The following is a 24,263-nucleotide window of genomic DNA, read 5'->3' as shown; positions in this document are numbered from 1 at the left end:
AGTTGGGACTTTTTAATACGAAAATATTTTCTTTTCTTTCTTTTCTTTTTTAAATATTACATAAGTGCTTTTAGATTTTGTTTTACCAAACCTTTGCCCTATCCACTTTCTAATTTGACTATCACATCTGAGAGTCCCCATCTCAAGCCCCCAGCCCCTCACACACAGTAGGAAGTAAATAAGTGCTGTTAACCTAAATGTCCAGCAAAAGGATATTATATAAATTATGGTATATCTATGTCATGGAATATTACACACCCATTAATATGAGCTATTAAAAGAACATGGAAATGCTACTTTGTAGTGTTAAATAAAAAAGCAGAATACAAGTTTTGTGTGATATAATAAGACCTAGACTGAGATTTTTTTTAAAAGCTGATAGGAAATATGTCAAAATGTGTACAGTAGGATGCAATTTAAATGTTCTTTATCCATTTCTACAATTTCTAAATTTCCCAGTTTTTATAATCAACAAAAAAGACTTTTGTTCATTTTTCAAGAATCTGAGGTCTGTTATTACGTTGCTGTGTGACTTTAGAAAAACTCCTTCCCTCTCTGAGCCCTATTTGGAAAATGAGACTGTACCTGTCCCACCTACCTCACAGAGGTGTTGTGAGGGTCAGATGAGATGGCCAAGTAGTAGCACTTTAAAAGCTGTTAATAATTATGTGTCAATGATGGTCACTTTAAATTCTGACCAGGGCTTTCAACATACCAAAAGGCTTTGTCCTACACTCCTCTACAAGCCCAGTGGCCAGCCAAGGTCTAGCAGAGGCAGTGTACAAAGAGTACTGGCTCAGAGAGTGCAGCTGCTTAGCAAATATCCACTGGGTGCCTGCTCGGGTCTGACTGTCCTAGATGGAGGGATGGATCAAGGAACGAAACAGACAGCATGCCTTGCCCTTCTGGAACCTACGTTCTTATGGTGGAGATCAACCAGCTGAGGAAGGTACAAAAAAAAATAAGGAGGTACATTAAATAGACTACTAGGTAATAAGGGCCATGGGAGAAACAAAGTAGAAAAGGAGGCTACGGAAGAGCCACATTCCTCATTCCCTTTGGCTGGCTTTTGTTTCATCTCCCCAACCTCTTAACGTAAAGACTGCTGCTCTGTCAAATATAAGGACAACTGAACTTGGTCACTGGATTAAGAACCCTTGGGCCATGAGTGACCTTGAGAGGAGTACTTGTGGGGAAGTGGTGGGAACCTAAGCCTGACCGGCATGGGTTTAAGAAAGAATGGGATGTGAGAAATTGGAGGTACCAAGTATTGACAATATTTTCAAGGAGGTTTGCTGTAGAAGGAAGCAAATAAGGGCAGCTCATGGGGAAAGTGTAATCAGGCATTTGAATGCTGATGGGAACAGTCCAAAAGAAAATGGGATCTCGCAGGAATTCGACTTCAGTTAATGGCAGACTAGGTAATGTGAACAAAATCACCGGCTGGAGACAACCAGAAATGCCAGACAAAATAAAGAAAGCATCTGCTTAAGACACTAGATACCTATTCAGACAGTGATGAATTACCAGGCTGGAAGGGATTGTAGAAACCTAGAAAGTGAGCCTGGTGTTTAGAGCTGTCACTTGAGAGGCTGGAGGGTCATGCAATAGCACAAAAGCCTCCTGGGCTCAGAGGACAGGGACTGGAGGCCAGGCATCTGCACGGGGAGAGCGCTGATGACCACCCTTTACCCTGGGCTGGGATCCTGAAGGTCTGCTCCTCAAGAATAAAGTGAGCTACCAGCAGGCAGATCCTCACAGACCCTCAAAAACTTTCAGTCCCAGAAACTGGACTGAGGTTATCCTCACTGGTAATGCTCCCAGGTATCTGGGAGAAGCAAGGGTAAGGGAAAGGTCAAGCTAGGCTTCAAGTTGTATCCACAGGCATTGCTGCAGATCCAAGGAAGAGATGTGAAGAGATGTGAAAACCGGCAGAGTCAGTGAACAACGGCAACAGGTCAAGGGTGAAGGACAGCAAATACCGAAGTTATCTGGCCCAGACTTTAAAATAACCGTGATAATATTCAAGAGGATGCTATAGGTGATTTAGAATTTTGGCAAAGAAGTGTATAAGAAAAAGAATGAAAAAGGAAACTACAGAATTAAAAAATAAAAATTGCCAAAATTAAGGACTTGATAACTAGGTGTAACAGCAGACCAGACAATGCTGAAGAGAAAACTAGTAAATAGGAAGATAGGTCAAAAGAGAGTAAACAGAATAAAGATGGAGAGACAAAGAGATGGAAAATACAGGAAAGTAGATAAAAGACAAATAGTATACAAAGGAGAGATCTAACAACATGTAAGTAGACTAACAAAAGTAGAAGAGAAAAAGAATTGGACAGAAGCCATATTTGAAGAGTTAATGTTTGTGAACTTTCCAAAGTTGATGAAAGAAATTATTCTACTGACTTAAAATACTTATCAGCTCCCTTCCACAAAAAAAAGAGGGAGAGAGAGAGAGGGAGGGAGGGAGGGAGGGAAGAAGGAATTCCTCCTTAGGGACTTTGTGGAGCTTTTAAAACATGGTCCCAAAATTCTTTGATATTTCCCCCACTGAGCATGGGAATTCATATCTCTTTATTCTTTAATCTGGCTCTGTAACTGCTTTACTAATAGCACACGGCGGAAGTGATGCTACCCTAGTTTCTGAACCAGGGCCTTTTGAGACAGGAAGCTTTGACCTCCTTTCTCTTGAGACCTGCTGCTATGCCTTGGAGAAGCTGAAGCAACCCCTGGAGATGACTGGTAGCCCTGGACCTTCAGCCCTGGATGAAGCCCCAGCCAACAGCCAGCACCAACTTGCCAGTGAGTGAATCATCTTGGAAGTGGATTCCTGCAGTCAAGCCACCCTGGCTGATGCCATGTGGAGCAGAATCGAGCCTTTCTCTCTGAGCTTTGCTCAAATTGCAGATTTGTGGGCTAAACAATTGATAGTTGCTCAGCAATAGCTAAAAATGATACATATTGGTCAACAAATTATAACATAGCAGTAACTGACACATGTACCCTGTTACAACTACTGTAAGCAAAATGCAAAGAAAAACATTAAAGAAACAGAGGAAAAAGTTATCTTCAGAAGGCACCATTAGATTGACAGCTGGCTTCTCAACAATGGCAGCCAGAGAAAATTGAATGACATCCTTAAAGAGCTAAGAGAAAATAAATGCCAATGAGAATTCTATACCCAGCATTCTTCCCTTCAAATATGAAATTGAAATTAAAACATTTCACTAGTCACACAAAAATACTGGGGTGGGGAAGTAGAGAAACATTGTCAATAGCAGACCTAAAAAAAGGAAATACAAAAGGAGGTAGAAGGTACCTGATCTCAGTTCCTACGATGCTCAAAGATACACACACAAAAATGAGGTACCATGAAAATGGTAAACATGTGGATGAACCTAAGTAAATACTGGTGGCATATTGTTTTGTTGGGTTTAAAATAAAAGTAGAATTTAAAAAGAGACAACACATGGTGTAGAAGCCTGGAGGGGGATAAATGGACTTAAAGGATTCTAAGACTTGTTTACTGTTCTGGAAGATGCTAAAGTACTAATTATACTTCAGAAAGGCCAAAGGATTGTGTTACAATCTCTAGGGTTCTATGAAGAACTGTGAAGAGTTTCAGATTTTACCCTACTTGCAAACTAACAGGTTAGCCTTACACAGTTTCATGGATACTGGCAGAAGACACAAGCTTCCTGGATTAGAGACAAAGGGCAATTTATTACTCACAGCAATATCAGTAGCCAGAGTATCAGCACTGTGCCAATTCCCTGGGATCCAGTTCCCACAGGGTGACATGAAGAGGGTCTGGTGACACCTACTCATGTTGCATTAGAAGAGAGAAAGCCTCAGTGTAGGGAATTTGAATCTTTTATAATTGTCAATAAGCAAGTTTGTCTCAGCTTTGCTCTGGAGGATGATATTATCTTTATTATACAGGAGAGTAGGCAAACCTACCCTCTGCTCTAGAGAAAGCCACTATCTCTATCTTTGGAGGCTATAAACTATGTAAACATCCTTGTAAAGATAGCCTGGAACAAAGGAAGTCAGTGTCTCTGCTTGCAAGATGTACAGAAATACAAGAGACCCAGGCAGAAGTGCCTTCCAAGAGTTATCACTAAAAAATAATAATAGAGTATATAACCTCCAAGCTAACAGAGCAAACACATTTTTTAAAATCATGAATTGCAAAAGCATTATGCTAAGTGAAAAAAAAGTCGTAATTGTAAGACCATATGCTTTATGATTAAAAGGCAATACAGTGATAGAAAACAGATCAGTGTTTGCCAGGGACTATGGCAGATACAGGGGACTTACTGCAAAGGAACATGGAGGAAATCTGGGGGATAATAGAAATGTTCTGTATCTTGACTGTGGTGATGGTTTCACGGTAGCATACCTTTACCAAACCTCATCGAATGGTACACTTAAAACTGGTAAGTTTAAATTTTTATAAATTACATCTCACAAAGTGAACTAAAACAAAACAAAAATAAAAATAAATACATAAGAAGACAAGAAAGAAAGGAACAAAGAAAATAAATTGGTGGAACAAAAAGGAAAGCAAATGGTAAGATTGATTTAAACTCAAATAGATTGGAATTATATTAAGTATCAATAGACTAAGTGTTCCAAATAAATATAAGGAAAAACAGGATAATAGAAAAAAAAAAACAAGAAACCTGTATACTCTTTACAAGATGAAAATAGATAGAAATATACAAATACTAATCAAAAGAAAGCTAGTGAAATTACATTAATATTAGACAAAGTAGAGTTTAAGGTACTGGAAACAAAGATGAACAATTCATAATGATAACAGTTTCAATTCACTAGGAAAATATAACAATTATAAGTTAATATGTACCAAATAATAAAGCTGCAAAATAAAGTCAAACTTGACAGAACTAAGAAAACTAGACCAATCCACAATCACACTGAAATATTTTAAAATCCTCTACCAATTACTTATACAACAATCAGACCAAAAAAAAACCATATTGGTTATAGAATAATTAGTAAATTTGACCTAACAGACACATTTAAAATACTATTCCCACCAACTATAGAATACATTTCTTTTCAAGCACACAAAAGTTATAAATATTGAACCTGTGCTATAAAGTTCAAGTGAACAAATCTCAAATAACTGAAAATATTTGGACTATGTTCTCTGACCATAGTGCAATTAGCCTAGAAATCAGTAATAAAAAGATAACTGAAAACTTTCCATATGTTTGAAAATTAAGCAAGATATATAAACTACTTATGGTTCAAATAAGAAGTCAAGATGAAATGATACTGTGAATATTACATATCAGACTTGTGGATGAGCCTCCACCTGGGGCTGTGCTCCCAACAGACCAGGAGTCAATACCAGACCAGCCTTCCTGCTGGAAATAAACGCAAAGGCAGGATTCAACTGAGCAACTCTTTGACGGCATTAGGAGAACTCGAGGCAAGAAAGGCACACCCAGAGTCTATAGAAAAGAGAGGCACATTGAGGGGAGCCCCACATTTTTATTCAGGACACCTTGGGATCCGTGAAGCAAGATAAAAAGGCCAAGAGCAAAAAAAAACTGCAGCCTGGCATTCTTACTGGGCTAGGCAGAGAGAGAGGCTGGCATTCCGTTTCCAAGATGGCCAGAACTTGAGGGATTCACGAGACATAAGCCCAAACTTCTGCAATGTAATGTAATTTTTCTCTTACAAGCTACACAGAGCAAGATGTCCAGACACCAGACAGAAATCAGCAGCAGGGAGGATACAGAGTTGATCAGAAATGTCAGCCGTTGTTCAGCACTGAGGAAACAGAGATCAGAGTTCAAGGCCTACCCAGCTGGAAGGACTCCAGTAAAACCAAGGCCTGCTGCTGAGACTTATGAACTTCCAGCCCCCTAAGAGTAAAGGTTATGAGTTAGGAGCCATTTCCAGGTAGATTACCAATCTGGCTATAAAAGGAGGAATAATAAAGCTTCTAGAAGATAATACAGGAAAATATTGTCAAGACTTCACGGTACAGAAGGACTTTCTTAAACGGTATGCAAATGTAAACCATAAAGGAGAAGATGAGTAAACTTGACTTCCTTAAGACTAAGAACTCTGGTTTGTCAGGAGATACCTTTGAGAAAGTACACAGGCAACTGACTGGGCCGGTGGCTGCTACACACGTAACTACCAGCAGGTGTGTATCTGGACTACGGATACACACAATAACCCCACTGAACCCTGTAAGGAAAAGAACTCTATTCTGTAAATGTTCAAGAGGAACTGAGTGGGCACTTCACTGAAGAGGGCCGCCAAATGGTTAATCAACACATCAAAAGGTGCTCGGCTTCGTATGCAATCAGGCGGATGAAAATTAAAGCCATAGTAACATACTACTACTCACCCAGTGAAATTACAAGAGTTTTTCAAACCGGCACACTGTGTATCAGAGGATGGGAAGTAACAAGAACTCCCTCTTGCTGCTGGGAGAAAACAAGATGGGCATCCCCCACTCAGGTTGAGGATATGCATGGCCTCAACCCAGCAATTTCACTCCTAGATAGATGCCTACCAGAAACGCATGCAGATGTGCACCAGGAACACTGCAACAACCCAAATTCCCAGCAACACTAGAATAAATAGTGAATGTGCAATGTAGATTCACCCTGGGATTCTAAGGCCCTGAACATGGCTGATGCAGCTGCAGGATACACGCGCCTCACAAAATGCTGAGCAGAGAAGCTGGACACAAAGGCAATTAACATAAAAGTCAGGCCAGTGGTTACCTTTCTCTAGGGGAAAGGATGGAAAGGGGACTCCCGGGGTACTGCAAGGTCGTCTTCTTGACATGGGTGGTGGTCAGAGGCATTTGTGATAAACTGTTGAACTGCATGTACTTTTCCACATGTGTGCTATATTTTACTATTTTTAAAAAGTTGAAAAGAGCGAATAGAAGGACGGGAATTGAAGACAACTGAATATAGGCTGTGCCTGAGGGGAGAGTGGAGTCAAGAAAGAGAATTTTTCTAAGTAGGAAAAAGAAAAATAGCAGTTGTGCAGCAATGGAAAATACGTTGTAAAGAGAGGGACTATGTAAGCGAGGCAAGAGGTGCTGAGATGATGTCCCGAGTGGATGAGAAGGGATGGCGACCTTGAGAGGGGGGTGGGCCCCAGCTAGACTCATGGACGGTGCATGTCCCATCAGGAGAGGCCCAGCGAAGGGGCGCAGCGGGGAGCTGGCGGCCGGTCCCTCCTTTTCCGGGTGTTTCGGTTTTCTCCGTGAGCCAGAAGCCATGAGAGGGGGGTCTGCAGGTGGAGGAGGGAGGATGAGGTGCACCAGGGAACCGCAGGGCTGCCAAACAGCATCAAGGGCTCACTTGAAGCTCATGTCGTGATTTGAAAGTGAGACCAGTCAGCATGGAGGGGTGTTGCTCCAGCCACGGTGGAGAACTGGAATCACCTAGTGCCAAGCAAATACGGTGCAGAAAGAGAGAAGCCAGAAAGCAGAAAGCGGGTCCAAGGGCATGATCATAACGCCGGGAAGCAGACCCCACGAGCGGGTGAGGCTGCGAGGAGGTGGCAGGCTCAGGCTGCACAGGCAGACGGACTCGGCATCCAAGGGCCAGAGAGGCCCTGGAAAGATGGGAGGCAGAGGGTGGGAATGGGTGCTTGGAAGGGTTTATTTGTGGAAGAGCTGCTGCTCCTGGTGATGATGCAGGGGGCGCAGGGAATGGCTACATGGACCAGGGAAGGTCAGATACCAAGGGCCCGGGGTGTGAGGGAGGCTCCCTCAAATATTAGTCTCAGAGTCAAATGGCAGTAGGGATGGCAAGAGGGAGCTCCGAGCCAGGGGCTCGCACCTTTGAGGACTGGGGGAAACCCCGGGGTGGAACATACCTGCCGCTGGGAGAGGGCAGGTGGGAGGGACGCTGTGAGATCCAAGGCTGGAGGGCAGGGAGCACTCTCTCCCAGATCCAGGCCCCAAGGGAGAAAGGCCAGGGAGGGAAACTCTCCAGAGGCCGGCAGAGGAAGCAGCGCCCTCTGCGGAGAGCAGGTTTGGGTTCGAGCAATTTAGAGGGAAAGCCGAGGGTCTAGAGGACCCATGGGACTGCGCCTTCTCTCCCTTCTAGAACTGAGCCCCCGGACTAAAGCCACCAGGTTCAGCTCTGGGAGGCCTCTGCCTTGCTGGGAGCAGCTTCGGGATGGCCCCAGGGCACCTGTGAACCTTGTAAAACTGCACGCAAATATGTGGCTGCATTTCCAGGAAGAGAGGTCCCTTAGGGTCTGGGACCAAAAATGGCCAAGAACATTAGGCTAGAGGGGTCCCTGACTCCAGTTTCAAAGCTGGGCACAAGCCCTTCCCGCTGGTTCCCAAGGGCTCCTCATCCATCCCTGTCCCTCCCCGCAGCGCCCCCTCTCCCCTGCTTTCCCTGGAGAAACGGTCCTCACCCTGAAGGCCCATCTCCCACCCAGACGCGCCAGAGGCCTTTCCCAGTCCCTGCTGTGAAGCACTTTACCTTCAGTGGTCATGGACTCAGTCAGCCCACCAGCAGATGTTTACGGAGCACCTACTGAGCGCCTGGCACTAGGCTGGGCATTAGGAGAAATGACTCGGACCCAGACACTGATCCTTAGGAGCTGTGTGGTCTGGTTGGGGAGACAGATGTTGACAGAAATGTGGCAATCCAAGATCAGAGGGGCGGACAGAAGCACAGACAGCCCTGAAGTAGAATAGCGGGTGAGGACCAGCTCCTGCAGCAGGGACCCAGTGTGGTGCGCAAGGAGCAGGGGAAGAGCTTTCTCAGCAGAGGGAAAGCAAGGACAGACGGGGGAGGTCTGTTTGGGGAACGTAAATGTTCTACGACCCCATTATAACATGTATTCCACTGAATGTGGGTCCAGCTGCCCTTCCTTTTCTGGTTACTGCCCGAGCTCCTGAGGGGGCAGAGACTTCGGTACTCAACTCTGCTCCAGGACGATGGGCTGTGGGCTGGACAAATGGGTGGATGAGCAAATCTCAGGGTGTGTGTGTGTCTGGGACACAGGCCACTCTGCTAGTCGGCGGTTTCCTGACAAGCAGTTTCATGGCAAAGTTCCAGTGTGGAAGGCCTCAAAAGTCAGTCCCCTTTTGAGAAGCAAAGGTCACATGTCACATGTGCTTTGATCATTCTTTCTAGGATTCCTGGGAAGTGAGCCCTGTTTCTGCTGAGATACCGGTAAGGGGTTGGTGGGCTTCATCAAACAGCATATGTCACAAGGAAATGCCAACAGTAAATGATTAATTCATACCAGGAACAGAAGTATGTACGCATCATAATGTACACAGCAGTGCTACAAGCGAACATCCCAGGACTCACACCAGGAGATCCAGGCCCTGGGCCATATGTCAGGCCAGGGTGGATTGGGTGGGGGGCTCAGAGAGGCCCAGGTGAGCTGAGCCCTGCCCAGCTCTCCACACTGCAAGGCAGCCCTGGCAGAAGACAAGGAAGAGGTGGGTTCTGGAGCCAGAATGCCTGAGTCTGAACCCCAGGTCTGTTCCTGACCAGCTAGGACCCTGGGCAACTTCTTAAATTCTTTGCATTATTTTCTCCTCTGTAAGATGGGGTCAGTTATACCTCTAGCTCATGGGACTGTTGTGAGGATAAAATGAATTACCACTTGGACCTTAGAGCCCCACACAGGGTATGCACTATAATATAATAAACCACGGTGCAGATACCATCACTATTGTTGCCATCTGTATCAACCAGGGTCCACTCTCTCCACCCAACTAGGTGGTGTTGGACCCACAGGCCTGAGGTGATAACACCCGAGGCCTGGAAGGTCCTGAAGCTGTGCAGCTACAGAACAACGGGACACCCCTGCCCAGAACCAAGGCTGGAAGCAGGACCTGGACATGCACCTTAACACACTAAAGCACTCTGGCACAGTGAGAAGCTCTCCAGGCAAGCAAAGGGGGAGACTCAGAAGACCAAACCTCGGCCCCTGAGCAGGAAGTCTAAAATGCCAAGTCCTCTCTCTATGAACTCGGGGTGTTCGGGGCAGTGCGGAGGCCCCTGCAGTGACTGCCCTCCTTGAGACCTCCAGGGCTCGGGCCCAGTGCCCCAACTCCACCTCCACGGGCTTCCCTGCCTTTCCCGCAGCAGCCCTCATGCCCAGGTCACACCCTAGGCCTTGACATCGCTGTTTCTGCCACTTTTCACAACCTGCACTTCAGCATCCCAGCTTACCCCTCAACAGCCCGGAGCCCAACAGTCTCTGAGGCCTGAGCAGAGGGCCTGGCCCACAGCGGCCTCCATAACTACTGCTGAAGCTGAATGAACGCATCATATTCATCTCACAAACCTGACATGTGCCAGGCACCCTGATGGTGCTAGAGATTCACACCAAGACAGACCTAGGCCCTATCCTCATGGGGTTGTGGCCCTACGGGGCACAGAGGTCGGGTGTTACAGGGACACACAGCAGACGCTCCCAGTCTAGCCTGAAGGTCAGGGAAGGGCAAGCAGAAGTGAGGCAGGCAGAGAAGGGGAAAATGCTCCAGGCCGAGGAAAGAGTCTGGGTAAAGGCCAGGGGCACCAGGTGGCCAGAGCTGAGGCCAGAGGGAGAGGCAAGACTTGATCACACTGGCCTTTCAGGCCATGCTCAGCAGCTGCCATGTTAAGGAAACAGTGAGCCCTTGCAAGGGTAAGCAGAAGAGCGAGCAGCCAGATTTGTCCTCCGGAAAGATCATTCTGATGGCAGCTTGGAAGAGGATGGGAAGAGAGCAGGACTACAGACGGAGCAACGGGCTGGGCAGAGCAACAGGCTGGGCACGCACAACGACTGCAGCCTGAAAAGAGAGCCGGCAGCAAAACAGAGAGTCCTAGCGTCCCCAATTCGGATGGGCACGTGGCTGGAATACAGGCTATGACTCCCTGGCAGGTAGTTGTGGCCATGCGACTAAATCGTGGCCAACGGGATTTAAGTGGAAGGTGTGTGTGTGGCTTCCGAGAAGTGTGCCTGCGGAGGAGTACCTGCTTCACCCGGCCCTTCCATCTGCCGCTGGCTATGACGGCTAGATGCGGCATGGCCATCTGGGGACCAAGAAAACAGAGGCCACACGTGGTAGAAACACAGCCCAATCTGCTGTGACTGTCACTTAAGAGAAAACTGGGCTTCCTATCACTCAAGCTGAGCCTGAGTGTAACTGGTGGAGAAGCAGCAGCAGATTCGAGGTCCGCTTGACAGCAGATACGCCAGCGGAACTCAGTAATGACCCAGAACTGAGGGTGAGGGAGCCTGAGGCACCGAGGATTGTCCCCGTATATAGATGGTAACGCCATGTGCGGGGACAGGAATGCCCGGGGGAAGCAGGTCAGAGAGAAGAGGAAAAAGACTGCAGAGCCAAGTGAGGGCTGCCGGGAGTTCCAAGAGGAGGCACGTGCTCAGCGCGCATCCCCACCCAAGGCTTCTTATTCTGTCTAAACACATGGAAACAGCACAGCAGCACAGACAGAGGAATGCATCGGGAAACAGAAGACCCCCAATTCTGTTTCTCCACTGCCTCCTGGGCAACCATGAATGGATGGCTTATCATCCCGGGCCCTGGTGTTCCCATCCACACACTGAGATACCACCTCCCTTGCTCACCTCAGCGGGTCATTGGAGGACGTGCCGACATACTGTGCGTGAAAGTACAGGTGAGGACAGCAACAGTGCAGATGCCGTTAATAAGCTGTTGACCAAGGTTTAATCCCCTGGGATGGAAGTCTGCCCACAGTGGGGCTCAAGCTTACTGAGACAAACCCTGAATCCTGTCAAGGGGTATTAACAACTGACAGGACCTGATGATGCTGGAGGGAGGTGGAGCCCCGGGGGCAGGGCACCTCAAAAGTAAGGATGAGTGGCCTCCAAAGACTGGACCCCCGGCCTGGTCAGCTGGGAACTCTGAACAGCAGACCTCAGCTGCAGGCCCGTGGCAGTTTCTGATGCTGCCGGCTCCATCCGCCAAGGCCAGCCAAGGGCCCATCTGTGCCCAGAGCTTGGACAGGTCTGGCTGTTTTAAAACTAGTGTCTGGACTGACCGCCGGGCTGTGTCTTCTGCCCCACCACCTGCTGTGGGTACCTTTCCTCAGTTTCCCTGTGGACTCACACCCTAAACCCTCACCTGACTGGCTGGGGCCCTGGTATCCCACCTAGCTCTTCTCCTGTTGGCTTGACTGCAGCCCCCAGCTTGCCACTTGCTGAGACTGCCTCGCCTCCTCGATCAGGTTGATCCCAGGAGGTTCCCTCCAGCTGCACTTCTCACCGGAGTCCCACCCACACCCAGGATCCAGCCCAAGCTCTCTGCCTTCAGGTTCCGGCGCCAGGCATCTGGAATGACCTCATCCACTTGTTTTGCCAGACGCACTCCTATCATTCTTCTAGACCCAGAGTAGCCCACCAGGAAGTGGCTACCTCCGTGTGCTCCGAGCACCGTGGGCCCCCCCGATCACAGAACTGCTGGTTTGCATGTGGCCTCCCCGAAGGACTGCACACTCCTTAAAGGCACAGAGCATGTTTTGCCATCTCCCAACGCCAGCTGGGCCTAGCCCAGGGCCAGGGATCCCAGAGACACTGGAGGTGCTCAGTGCATGTTTAAGGATGGATGATGAGAAAGCCAGGTGGATGAATGATGGCTATACCAGCCCAACTTGATGCCAATTTTGCCAAGCTCCTCTGGACCCTGCATTTTGGGTACTTAGCCACTCCTCTTCCCTTTTCCCAACCAGCCCTGCTGGAAACTGGCTCAGTTTCCTCAACCCTGTCCTGGCTTCCTACCCTCTCCTCCTAGTCCCTGAGAGACCCAGTATATCCTGAAAAGTGACAGCTGCCCACCCCTTACAGGCTTTCCCAAATAAATCTTGGCCAGGCCCTATGAAGACAGTCAAGGGCTATAGGGCATCCCTGGGCCTTATCTGATTTGACCCTTCTCAGCTCCCTACTCTTCCTCCCCTCCATCTGCATGGGTCAAACCCGGAGGCACGAAACAGCCCAGTCTTCTATCCCAATGGCCCTGCTACAGGGACCCCACTGGGCCAGATGGGGTGGAGTCTAGGAAGTCCCTCCTTCCACTCAAGGCAGCCCCCCACCACCCTGCCGGATCCCTCAGATGAAGACCCAAAGAAGCTGCTTTTTGCCCAAGGGACCTCCAGTTTGGAACCTGGGATGAGTCAAAGGAAAGAAGTGGGTCGCAGCTGACCATCACTCACCGGAATCCACTCTGTAAGTCCCTGGGGTTGACCAGGACGCAGTCCCAGGTGCGACTGGGGCTGTTCTGGAACAGGATCAGCTGCCCTTCCTCCCGAACCTGGCCACTCGAGTTGTAGTCTGCCATAGCCACCTCCTTCACCCGGAATGGATTAGAGAACAAGCTGGTGACGTTACTGAGGGTACTGGCCAGGCGGCCGAAGAACTGCATCTTCTGTGGGGTAGGTGGGGAGGCCCCACTGCTGGCCCCTGCAGTCTGAAAGAAAATGGGGTCTCTGGTTAGCTGGGCTCAGTCTCCCATGCCCACCTCACCAAGTGCAGCAGTTTCCTGCATGGGCACCCAGATCTCTCCCCACCAGCACTGTTCCCGATTCTGGGCCTGGAGGGACCTGAAAAGGAGGGGAAAGAAAGAGAAACAGCACCAAGTGGGAGGTAGGAAGGCTGGTGGGAAGTCACAGGGCCTTTGTGCACAGGTGGCCAGAACGGTCCTGCTCCCTGACCCAAGTTTCCCCAAGAAAGACTCAGTTTCCTCATCTGCAGCGTGGAACTGTACTGATCGAGGGAGATGCAGGTGTGGCCGCGTTTACTGCCCCTCACAAGGCAGACGTGCTCCCCATGCAACACAGAGCCGAGTTTCTGGCACTCAAAGAGCTTGGCACAAATCAATTCAAGCCCACAAACAAAACCGGGGTCCCCTTTCTCCTAGAAACCACGAGGGGACCAGGATCATCTCAGACTCCCCTGGGGGCTGGGGGGGCTGTAAGCATTTGTCTAAAAGCTTTGGTGCCTGCCTCCGCTGGTTTCCCAAAGAGCTCAGAGAGAACAGAAAACCAAGTGTCTCAGAAATTAATATGAATGTAAAGACTCAGAAACAGTGAATATATGTTTGGGTGGAAATTTTCTGTTTCACATTCACAAGGTCATAGTTCTGCTATGGAAATTGTCCCCAGTTTGGGTGACAGAATGAGATGTCTCATTATTTCCTGGGTTCCCAGAAAGCACACTGCCTTCCCAAGGTACCAAAGCCAGGTGACAACCGGCTGGAGGCCACCCTCTGCCTCTATGCCAGGATGTTACCTGCCAAAAGAGTGCGTCAAACAGTGAGAAGTGACTAGTGGTTACCAAGGGGGAGGAGTTGGCTTGGGGGGGGGCATAAAAGGGCCCAATAATTTATGATTACAATATAAGTTGATCACAGGGACGTTTGAACCACTGTGATGTACATTTGAAACCAAAAATAAATAAGAGAGTGCTCAGGCACTGAGGACTGGGCATGGAGGCATGGGCACCCTGGGGGGAGGCGCCATGCGAGTGACATTAACCACACCGTAGCCCTAGCCTCTGGGTTGAGAAGAGGACCTACCTTAGGGATGAAAGGAACAACAAGAGGCCTGTAAAGGGAGTAAGGGACAATAATCCTTGTAGCAGGGGACGTTTACTGAGCACTTACTAGGTAGGAGGCCCTGAAAGCTAAGCATTTTATGTGACCATCTCATTTAATTCTTACAAAACCACAAGGCAGGTGCACTGAATGCACAGTGCAGCTGTGGGGCAAAACTGTGTTTACATCCTGGCCTCACCACTTACCAGCAGTGTGTCCTTGGGCAAGTTGCTTAACCTTTCTGTGTCTGTTTCCTCATCTGTAACATGGAGACCATAACAGTGCCCAAAAGAACCTGGCAGATAGTGAATATTCAATAAACGCTAGCCTCTTCACTTTGATCACCTCCTTTTATGGATAAGGAAACTGAAGCTTGGAGCCCATGAGTGCAGAGCTTTAAAAACATTCCAAAGCTTTGTAATTCCTTCCTTTTGTGATTTGTGCAGAGATGTGGTATGGGCGGACCATCTCAGTTTCTGCTTCTATGAAATGAATACAATGCTCACCTCTCGATGTGCTGTGAAGGTTAAACAAGAATGTTTGTGAGAATGTTTAGACCCAGGTCAAGTTCCTTCTGCACTAGGGAACTGAAGGGACAGAGGAGCTGGGGTACCGGTGCCTCTCCCCACAGCCAGGGGAGAGGGGAGGGACCCCAAGGGAAGACGTGAGAATTGCACCCTGAAAAAGAGCCCCCCAAAATGGAAGACACAACATGCACCTCAATGTGCACTATAATAATTTTTGTTTTGACGCAGAAACGGAAGCTATTTCAATATTCAACATCAGAGGGATTGTAAATTATGACACATTTACCCTGGAGATACTATGTGACTGTGGAGGTTATAACAACTCAGGAAAAGCATGGGCATCCATTACAGGCTCAGTGGTATCAAGTCCAGGACGCTTCCCGTGCGGCTCATGGGCAGCGTACAGGGTGGCACAGCCCCTGCCTCTCTGCGCAGCCTGGCCCACCGCCACCGGCTCCAACCACACGATTCCACAAAGCAATGCCGTGTCAAACCTCCTTGCCCATCTGCACTGATCGCCACCCTATCTGGAGACGCCTTCCTCTCCTTCTCTGTGAGGAAAAGCCCTGACCCCTCTGCCGGAATGCACACCTCCTAGTACTGATCACACCACCACCCGTGTGCCCCTTTCTGTGTGCTGGCCCTGGCCCAAGAGCTTTCCACCCACACCACCACCCTAGGAAACTGTTACCTTGTTATCCTCATTTTATGTATGAGAAAATCAAAGAACAGAGAGGTAAAGTACCAGGCCCAAGGTCACTCAGCTAATAGGGGGAGGAGTGAGCACTGGAGCCAGGACAGGCTGGCTCTGGAGCCTGAGCTTTTAAGGGCAGGTGCTGGGTCTTTTTACTCTGTGCACATACACCCCTAATAGGCTTGGCCCAGAGAACGTCTCGTAAAACATAATTTAACTGACTAAAAATTATGCACAGCAAAATAAAAAAAAAAAACTGATGGAAAAACACACCAAAATACTAAGGAGACATGAGGGTATTAGGTTTATGGGTATTTTTTTTCTTTTCCCTACTTTCCAAATGGTGAGAGAGTGGGCTGAGCCCCTGGGGCCCGCAGCTGGGGAGACAAGGACCCGTGGGGGTCAGGCCCAGCTTAGAAAAGCAGTGTCGAGGCTTCCCAGAGGGCAGGCTGGCCGCACGGGGAGGGCGCCCCCAGAAGTGGGGGGGCCGGGACACCCAGGAACCCACTCAGGGTTACGGGGAGGTTAGCAGGGGCCCGGCTGGCTCCAAGGAAGACATCCCGCCCCAGAGGTGGCACCTTCCTCAGGGTCCCGGGCTGGTGGAGGGGGTGCCTCCCCCATGCAGGCAGCAGCCTGGCCACCAAAGGACAGGCCTCCCTCTCTCCCAGGCTTCCAGGGTGGGCGTGACGATGAAATGACACAATGGAGGAAAGGGTCCAGCATGCTGGCTGGCTGTGGGCATGTAAACAGTGGCCATTGTTATCACAAGGTGGAAGAGAGGAAATGAAAACCCCTGGGCCACTTCCGGGAACAATCACAGCCCGGAAGGCAGCAAGTGCGAAGTCGAAAGAGCACACGGTTGTGCTTCCTTCTCGGTTCTGTGGTCTGCCTCCCATCCCCTCCACCTCTGACCTCAGAGGCCGGGTTCTTTCCAGCACGGCTGCAGGGGGGACATAGCACTGGGGAGTGGGCTGCCCCTCAAACCTGTCAGGTCCCTTCCAGCCGAGGCCTTCCTACACAGCCTTGTCCTCCTCACTGCCTCTCTCCCCACCGCTTCTCATAGCCACTTGCCCTTTGACCTCCCCACAGGGTCACCATTTGCCTTGACCTACTGACAGCTGCTCACCGTGGCTTTTCACCCGGGCTTGCTCCCTGCACACAGGTCATCTGAGGGGACCATGCGCTCCTGGGGGCCTGAGGCTGCTTTAAGCAGATCTCTGAGACACCAAGAGCAGAAAAGAACTTTCCTGCTGATGGTGATCCTGCCTCTCTACTCTAGGCAATTGCCAGGTATTAGTTTTGTCTTCCCTGCGGTGAGGCTGGATGTTTTGGGCCTGTTCTCTTTATTTTTGTTCACCTGCCCCCTGGCAAAGGCCCAGCCTGCCTGCTTGGTTCCTTCAGGGAAGGCTTACAGAGTGGCTGCTGGGTGAGGTGCCCTGGGGGAGCTGTCAGGCAGGAAAGACAAGCAATATTGTCCCCATCTTAGAGATAAAGAAACTGTGGCCCAGAGAGGCCTCAGATTAGGAGTGTTTGAAGGGCCTATTAAAGTAGGACAATTTGATGGCCACCAAGAGGGAACATAGACAAAGGGACATGTGAACTGGCAGGGGGATCTTTGGTGAGTTCCCTAGAAGTGGCCAATTGCTTCATAAAGTAGGAAGTCACAGGGGGATCCCAAGTCCAGTCTCTGTCTCAAAAACACCAATCCCTTGGGGGTAAGAGTCAGAAAGGATGGCTGGAGGAGGTAACTCTGGAGCTGAACTTTGAATTCAGGACAAGGGAGACACGCTTCCCCAGCAGACAGAGCAGAAGAGAATGTGCATGGGACATGGGGACATGAGCCTGTGTGACCTGTCCGGGAACAAGCATTTCATGGGGACTGGGCAGCAGAGGGGGCTATGGTTACTGCTGTGACCACCGTGAACACTGGCTGCCACAGAGCCCTTTGTCCAGCATCTACTATGCCAGACACGCTCACAGCCTTGCAAAGTGGGTTACGGCTAGTTTACAGCCACGGGGACAAGCTCAAGAAGGCAGCAGAGGCAGAGGCAGCATGCAGCTGGTTATGGGGGAGGGCAGGGAGACCTCAACCTCCAAGTATCTGGGTTCCCCGCAGCTATGGATTCCCAAAGGGCGCTGGGCAAGTGTCAAGGAAGACAGGAAGTGCAAGGCTGCCCAGCCCCGGGCTGCCCTCTCTCCTATCCAGAGATCCAGAGTTGTCTCTTCCAGAGAGAAAAGGCCCTGGGATTTCGAACTTCCTAGCCTGTCTTACCTGGAATGTCCGCCTCCCTCCACCAGTCTCTGCAAGAGCCTCTGTGTGTCCTTCAAGGCCCAGCTGCCCCTCTGAAGGCTCAGAGCACTAGACCTGCCCCCTGCAATCCCTCCCTTCAAGCTAGCACAACAGCCCAGGGCCACCACACCCATCCCTGCACCCACCGTGCCCACGGCAGTGTGCAAAGCAGACTCCCTGCTTACACCTGCCCAGTGTTCCCCATCGCTGTGCAGAGAAGCCCAGCTCCAGGGCCAGGATGCGCGCATCATGGGAGCTGGCCCAGTGCACCTCTTGCCCCTCCACCCCTCCATGCTGCCCCCCTGAGACCCCCTGGAGCAGGCTGCTGTCAGGCGTCAGTGTACCTGTACACACACTGCCCACCTAGACAGGCCTGCCCACTTCCACCGCCTGTCTCCGACTGTACTCTCAGGAAAGGACTCCAGGCAAATAAATGAACTCCTTCCTGTCCTTGGAGACTCTCACGTGGCACCTCCTCTGAGAATCATCCCCTGGGCCTCTCACCTCATCTCCAGTGGACACACCCCTTCCTCTGTACCCCACATCATCAGTGCACCCCCTGCGACTGGGGCACCTACCCTGTGGTAATGATCATGTATCTGCTGGTTTGGGTTGTCCCCAGCCTTTTATTTGTTTATCCCAGTCCCAGGTATGCTGCTACTGACTCACAATGGGTGTTTAATAAATGTTTGGTGAATACGTGAGTGAGAAGAAATGAAAGAACCAACTGGAAGCCCAAGGGGTCGGCTCCTCTGAGACGCCCGCTCCCTCCTCTCTTACCAGTGGTAACAGACCATGCACCCTGCTCCACACCCAGCTGAGCTGCCCAGCACATCACCACAATGGAAATGTTCAGGAGAATGTGTATGAGGCACCTGCTGGGCTTCAGAAGGTCTGGAAAGTCTGTCTTTATATTCCTGAAGCTGAGCTCATTCATACTCTAAGCAGGGAAACTCTTTAAGCCCTCTGCTTCTTTCTTGACAAAACGCAGCCAGAAGGGCAGGGCAGCTGCCTGGGAGGTGCGTGACAGGACCCCACAGGCAGTCGGGCCAGGAAGCTGAGCTCGCAGGACTGGCCACGTGGGGGATCCCGGGAGCACAAGCAGAACTGCTCAAACAGGAATTCAGGCTTCACGAGCCCCGGCTGCTTATGACAGGATGTCCCGTGATTGGAACAACTGACACAGGACAGAGACCCCCTCCTGTGCAGCTGGTATCTCCCTCCATCCACTGCCCTGGTGACGGGCTGAGAACACGGGGTCTGGTCAGAGCATCAGGCCTGCCCTGACCAGCTCACACTTCCTTCCTGCAGCTCGCACCACCTGCACCTCTCAGCACGTGAGCGTGTGCCACCCGCGGCCTACGTCCTCTCACAAGGCCATAGCATTTTATGGTGGGCAAGGGGCTTTCACATCTGTTAGCTGCCTTGAGCTCACAAATGCCAGTGAGGAAGGGAAGGTGCGGGTGTTATCCCCGTTGGGCATATGTGAAACTGAGGCCCAGAGAAAGGAGGTGGGAGGCGTTGCCTGGTGGCTGGACTCATGCCTTCTTCCTCGGACTCCTGAACAATGCTAGGCTGAGCGCCTATGCATAGCAGGTGCTCAGTTAGTACACGAGGAAACGCTGGATGACAGGAAGGATCAAGCCAAATGTCATTCCATCCCCTGTCCCAGCCTTGGGATCCCCAAGGCTGCCTCCAAAACAAAATGTCCCTCCAAATACTCACTCTGATCCCAGTTCATCCTAAACTCTTTCCTAAACGAGTAAGGAATGGTGCAGGGCTTATTCCTGTCACCTTACACCTGAAACAACACTGTGACATTCATGGAGCACCCAGGGAGCGCCAGGCACAGGGCCAAGTGTGTGAAGTAACTGCCACATTTAATCCTCCAAACAGTCGTAAGAGAAGGCATACATCCCCCAGACACTGCATGCAGGAAACCGAGGCACATGAGGTTTTGTAATTTGCCAGGATGTGAACCCAATTAGTTAGAATCCAGAGCACCAGCTCATAATCCTCAAGCTACCTTCAGGAGAAAGCCTGAATGGAAAATGACTGAGTGAGGCTTGATTTTGTCTCTGTCCTCCAAAAGCTAAGGCCATGATCTAAAAATGCACTGCCATTCATGTGAGCCAGAGCAAAAGGCCATTTCAAAAAGAGGTATTTCTTTCACTCACTCTGCTTAGCTGAACCGTGGCTGGAAGCAAACTGTCCCCAGTATGTTGCTGGAGCTCCCAAGAACAGGAGATCTTTAGGCTGGCAGCATGGTACAGGGTGGCCCATTTTATGGCTGACTCTACAGATATTTACTGAGGACCTATTCTGTGGCAGCCATTGTTCTGTCTGCTGGGAATATACTAATGAACATAAGACAAAATCCCTGCCCTCCTAGAATTTATATTTTAAAGAGAGCTAAAAATCGTAAAGAAGTTAAGTTGGCAAAACATATACATAGGTTTTATATGCTGATTAGGTGCTGACGAGAAATACTAAGCGGGAGAAGAGGGAGAGAAAGCATCAAGTCGAGGCTGAAATTTTTGAAAGGTTGAGGAGGGAAGTCCTCACCAAGAACTTGACCTTGAAAAAAGATTTAAAGAATAGGAGGGCAAAAGTCATATGGATATCTCGGTGGAGTCTTCCAGGTAGAGGAAGGAGCAGGTGCAAAGGCCCTGGGGCTGGAGCATGCCTGGTGAGCTCTAGGAATAGAAAGGAAGCCAGTGAGGTTGGAGAGGTAACAGAGGGCCAGGCATGCACAGTGAGAGAAGCCACTGCAGGCTTGGAGCAAAGGAGAGACATTAACAGATCACTCTGGCTGGATGTGGGAGTAGAGCAGCATCAAGGGTAGTATCACAGCTTTGGCCTGAGAATATTGCCACTTCCTAAACATGAGAAATGAGTGGGAGGGACAGATTTTGGTGGAGGGTGGGGAAGGAATGAAAGAGATGTGTATCAGGAGCTTAGTTCTAAATACTTTAACTTTGAAATGCCTAAGTTTGAAGTGTTGAGCAAGCAATTATATATGTGAGTCTGTCATTCAGGGAAAGGTCTGGACTGGTGATATACATTTGGGAGTTGTCAGAATAGAGAGAGTATTTAAAGCCATGAGACCGATGAGATCACCCCAAAAAATGATGGACAGAAAAGAGAAGAGACATTTAAGGCAGAGACCTATTAAAACATTCTCCCAGCACCACCTTCTACAAAATAAAGCTTATAGCACAAGGCCTCCCGTTCACTACAGCCTCTCACCCCTTCCACACACACCCAGCACATGTGTGCAGACACACACACACACACGCACACACAGCACTTCAATTCCTCCTTCCTCTATCTCTTGGTGATGTCACTATGCTGAGTGAGAGGGAAACTATCTTTTGGGGATACTGTCATCCAACAAAATAACATGGAAGGGAGAAAAAGTGCCCTGGGCACTGAGACAACAGTAGTGACCCTTACACAGCAGGGCAATCACAGAGGCTCTGGTGCTCAGATTCCAGCTCCAACCGCAATTGCTGTGATCTCAGGCAACTCATCTTCTCCTTATGTTAAATGGGAATAACATTGACTATATCAAGGTTAGTCTAGGACATTGTAAACAGTTCACTAATATTTGTTAAATGAATGAGGAATGAATAATGAATGAATGGTCAGGATTAACCTATAAAAAAGCTTGACTCACAAAGAGAATGATCAATAAACACTGCCAAATGCCAGATGAAACACAACGTGACTTCTACTTGTCTTTCCCTCCTTGTTTTTTCACTCTCCCTTTCCCTTTCTTGCCTATGACACAAGAGCAAAACCACGCATTTGTACAGGCCCATAGCAGTTACAAAGCTTTGCCTTCTACACTTTCTCAAATTTTGAACCTCATGGCAGCCTTATGAAGACAAGAAATACAATCCCCCAGTTACAGATGAGAAAACTGAGACTTGGACAAAAAGTAGTCTCTAAACTACCAAAACATTTTAAAGCAGAGACAATAACAAAAACACTGCATTCAGCCCAAGGGTGGAGCATCTGTGTTGCCAAACCAAACCTGCTTAACATCCTGTTGGGCGAGTTAGAGGGCAGGTAAGGAAAAAATCCAGGAATTTAGGGGAAGGGAAGGTATTTATTTGGGGTCATATGAGTAGTCCATTAAAAAATGGGCACAGATCCCTGAGCCCTGTGCATTGTCCCACACCCACGGGCCTGCCCTGCCCTTTCAGTCACATGGTCATGCAGGTCACAAGCTCCCTGTCACCAGCGTCCAAGTCATCCGTGGGAGCAGTAGGTACACAGGATTAGGGATTTGGGATACTCGGGTCACAAGGCCATAGTGAAGGAGGGCACATGGTGGGCAGCAGGCACGGTGAAATCTAGAGGCACATGAGAGACAGTAAGTAGGGAGAAAGAAATGGAGAAATGCAGACGACAGAGGTGAAGTGGGGGATCGATCGAGTCGAATATTCTTGAGTCAGGAAAATCGGGAGCACTTGGAAAGGCACAGGATGAAAGCTGAGGCCCCGAGTGAAATATGGGGACACTGGGACCTACTGAGAGTTGGGAGAAGACGGGGAGGGGCGACTCAGTAAGTTAGGGATAGAGGGGAGACACACGGGGGAGACTGAGACCCTAACGTGGGACCCAGCGTGGAAGCTGGGGTCCCTAGGGGTACGCAAGCTTGAGATGAGACACGAACGGACACCGGATGGGAGTTGGGACGCTGGGGGATCAAAGGGCGGAAGCAAGCGTCACACAAGGGTCAATGGAGGTCATGCCTCAGAATCGGGGAACACCGGTGAGGTCCGAAGGAGGGTCGGGTGGGGACCATGGAGCCTGAGGAGCGGAGATTAGGGAAGGGCCCCCCCCAGGCCCCGCCTCCCCTTTGCCGTCACTCACCTAGGCTTACTCAGCACTTCTACTTCCTCCTACTTCCGCAAACAAACGCGCCCCGAGCCACGTGACGGCCCAGCCACGCCCTCCGCCAATCACAGAAACCCGTGTCCCAGGCCTCCGCGGCGGTCCCGCAACCGCGCGGACTGCGCGGCTCGCGAGGAAGGCGGGGCCGGGGCCCCGCCATCTTTAATAACTGTCCAATGGAAGGGGCTGTCTTCGCCGAGGGGGCCGGGCTTTGGGCTAGAGCCAATCCTCGGCGGCGGGACGCGGCCCTGTCTGTGCCGGGCGGAAGGTCCACGTGATGGCGCTTTGTAGGCATTCTGTGAAGGACAGGAGTGTCACCCTTCTCCGTCCCCCGCCTCCTGAAAGGGTCGGTGGCCTGGAGTCCGAGCCTACTGTTAATGATCCGTAAAGATAAAAATAAAACCAACGAAGATGTAGGGCAGAAAAGGGGAGTAACTTGCTTTGATTTTGCCAGATTTAACAAAAATACGGGACGCGCGGTTAAATTTGAATTTCAGCTAAACAACCAATAATTTGTTAATATAAATAAAACATGCTAAGTACAGTTAGGCTGAAAAAGTATTGGTTGCTATCTAACAACCCAACCCCAAGCTGATCTCAGGAAATATCTTGGCACTTTTAGTAGAAACTTGAGCAAATTAAGTTGGTTTCTGTGACCTCCTTACCCCAGAAGTGGCACAGTCATGCTTCAGAGATGTGCTGACTAGAAATAAATTAGTCCCCGGGCCTGCACATAATGGGATTTCAATAGATGGCAGTTGTTACTAGTAATGCTGAGGAAGGTACCCTGGAAAGAAGTGAGGTTAGGGTACAGTCACAGATTTACTTATGATTGAGCAGATCATGTCACTATCTGTAGAGAGCTTCACCAGTTACAAAGTAACATGACTTCATATCCACATTGACCTTGCAGCTACATCCCAGAGGAAAATGTCTGGATTGTAGTTGCTCTTGAATGCATTTTTATAGGTGAGGAAACTGTTTCCCCTAAACTAAGATTGAAATTTTGCTCAAGAGTTTCAGCTTTGAGTTGAAAGGAAGTTACGAAGACTCGGAATTCTCAAAATATCTTGCCCTCCACACCCGAAACAAATGAAGTTAAGGTGATGGTTAAAAGGGAGCTTGCAAAAGGCCGGGCATTCCACCTACTACCAAGCAATCTAACCTCAGAAAACAGGTAGGTTCAACAGCATGTGTCCCTTTCTTCAGCAAACACAAGGTCTGCGAGATAAGTATGGC

General features: G+C 49.5%; 1 protein-coding gene across 4 annotated transcripts in view; it reads right to left on the bottom strand.

Annotated features, from left to right (window-relative positions):
* PLA2G6 (phospholipase A2 group VI) overlaps window positions 1-23,189 on the bottom strand; it is a 49,378-nt gene extending 26,189 nt beyond the window's left edge. Inside the window, exons 1-3 of one of the 4 annotated variants that reach the window (XM_057486364.1) lie at window positions 23,004-23,189; window positions 22,366-22,480; window positions 13,230-13,483 (exon numbers count right to left, since the gene is read on the bottom strand). In XM_057486364.1, the coding sequence (XP_057342347.1) occupies window positions 13,230-13,483; window positions 22,366-22,380 (269 nt within the window). In that variant the 5' untranslated portion in view covers window positions 22,381-22,480; window positions 23,004-23,189. The remainder of the gene's footprint in view (window positions 1-13,229; window positions 13,484-22,365; window positions 22,481-23,003) is intronic. The other 3 variants (XM_036891297.2, XM_036891300.2, XM_057486365.1) reach the window with 3 other exon arrangements.
* Window positions 23,190-24,263: the final 1,074 nt, after the last annotated feature.

This window comes from Manis pentadactyla, chromosome 10 (genome assembly GCF_030020395.1).
Source record: "Manis pentadactyla isolate mManPen7 chromosome 10, mManPen7.hap1, whole genome shotgun sequence".
Taxonomy (NCBI): Eukaryota; Metazoa; Chordata; class Mammalia; order Pholidota; family Manidae; genus Manis; species Manis pentadactyla.
This window is presented reverse-complemented; position numbering and strand designations above follow the sequence as displayed.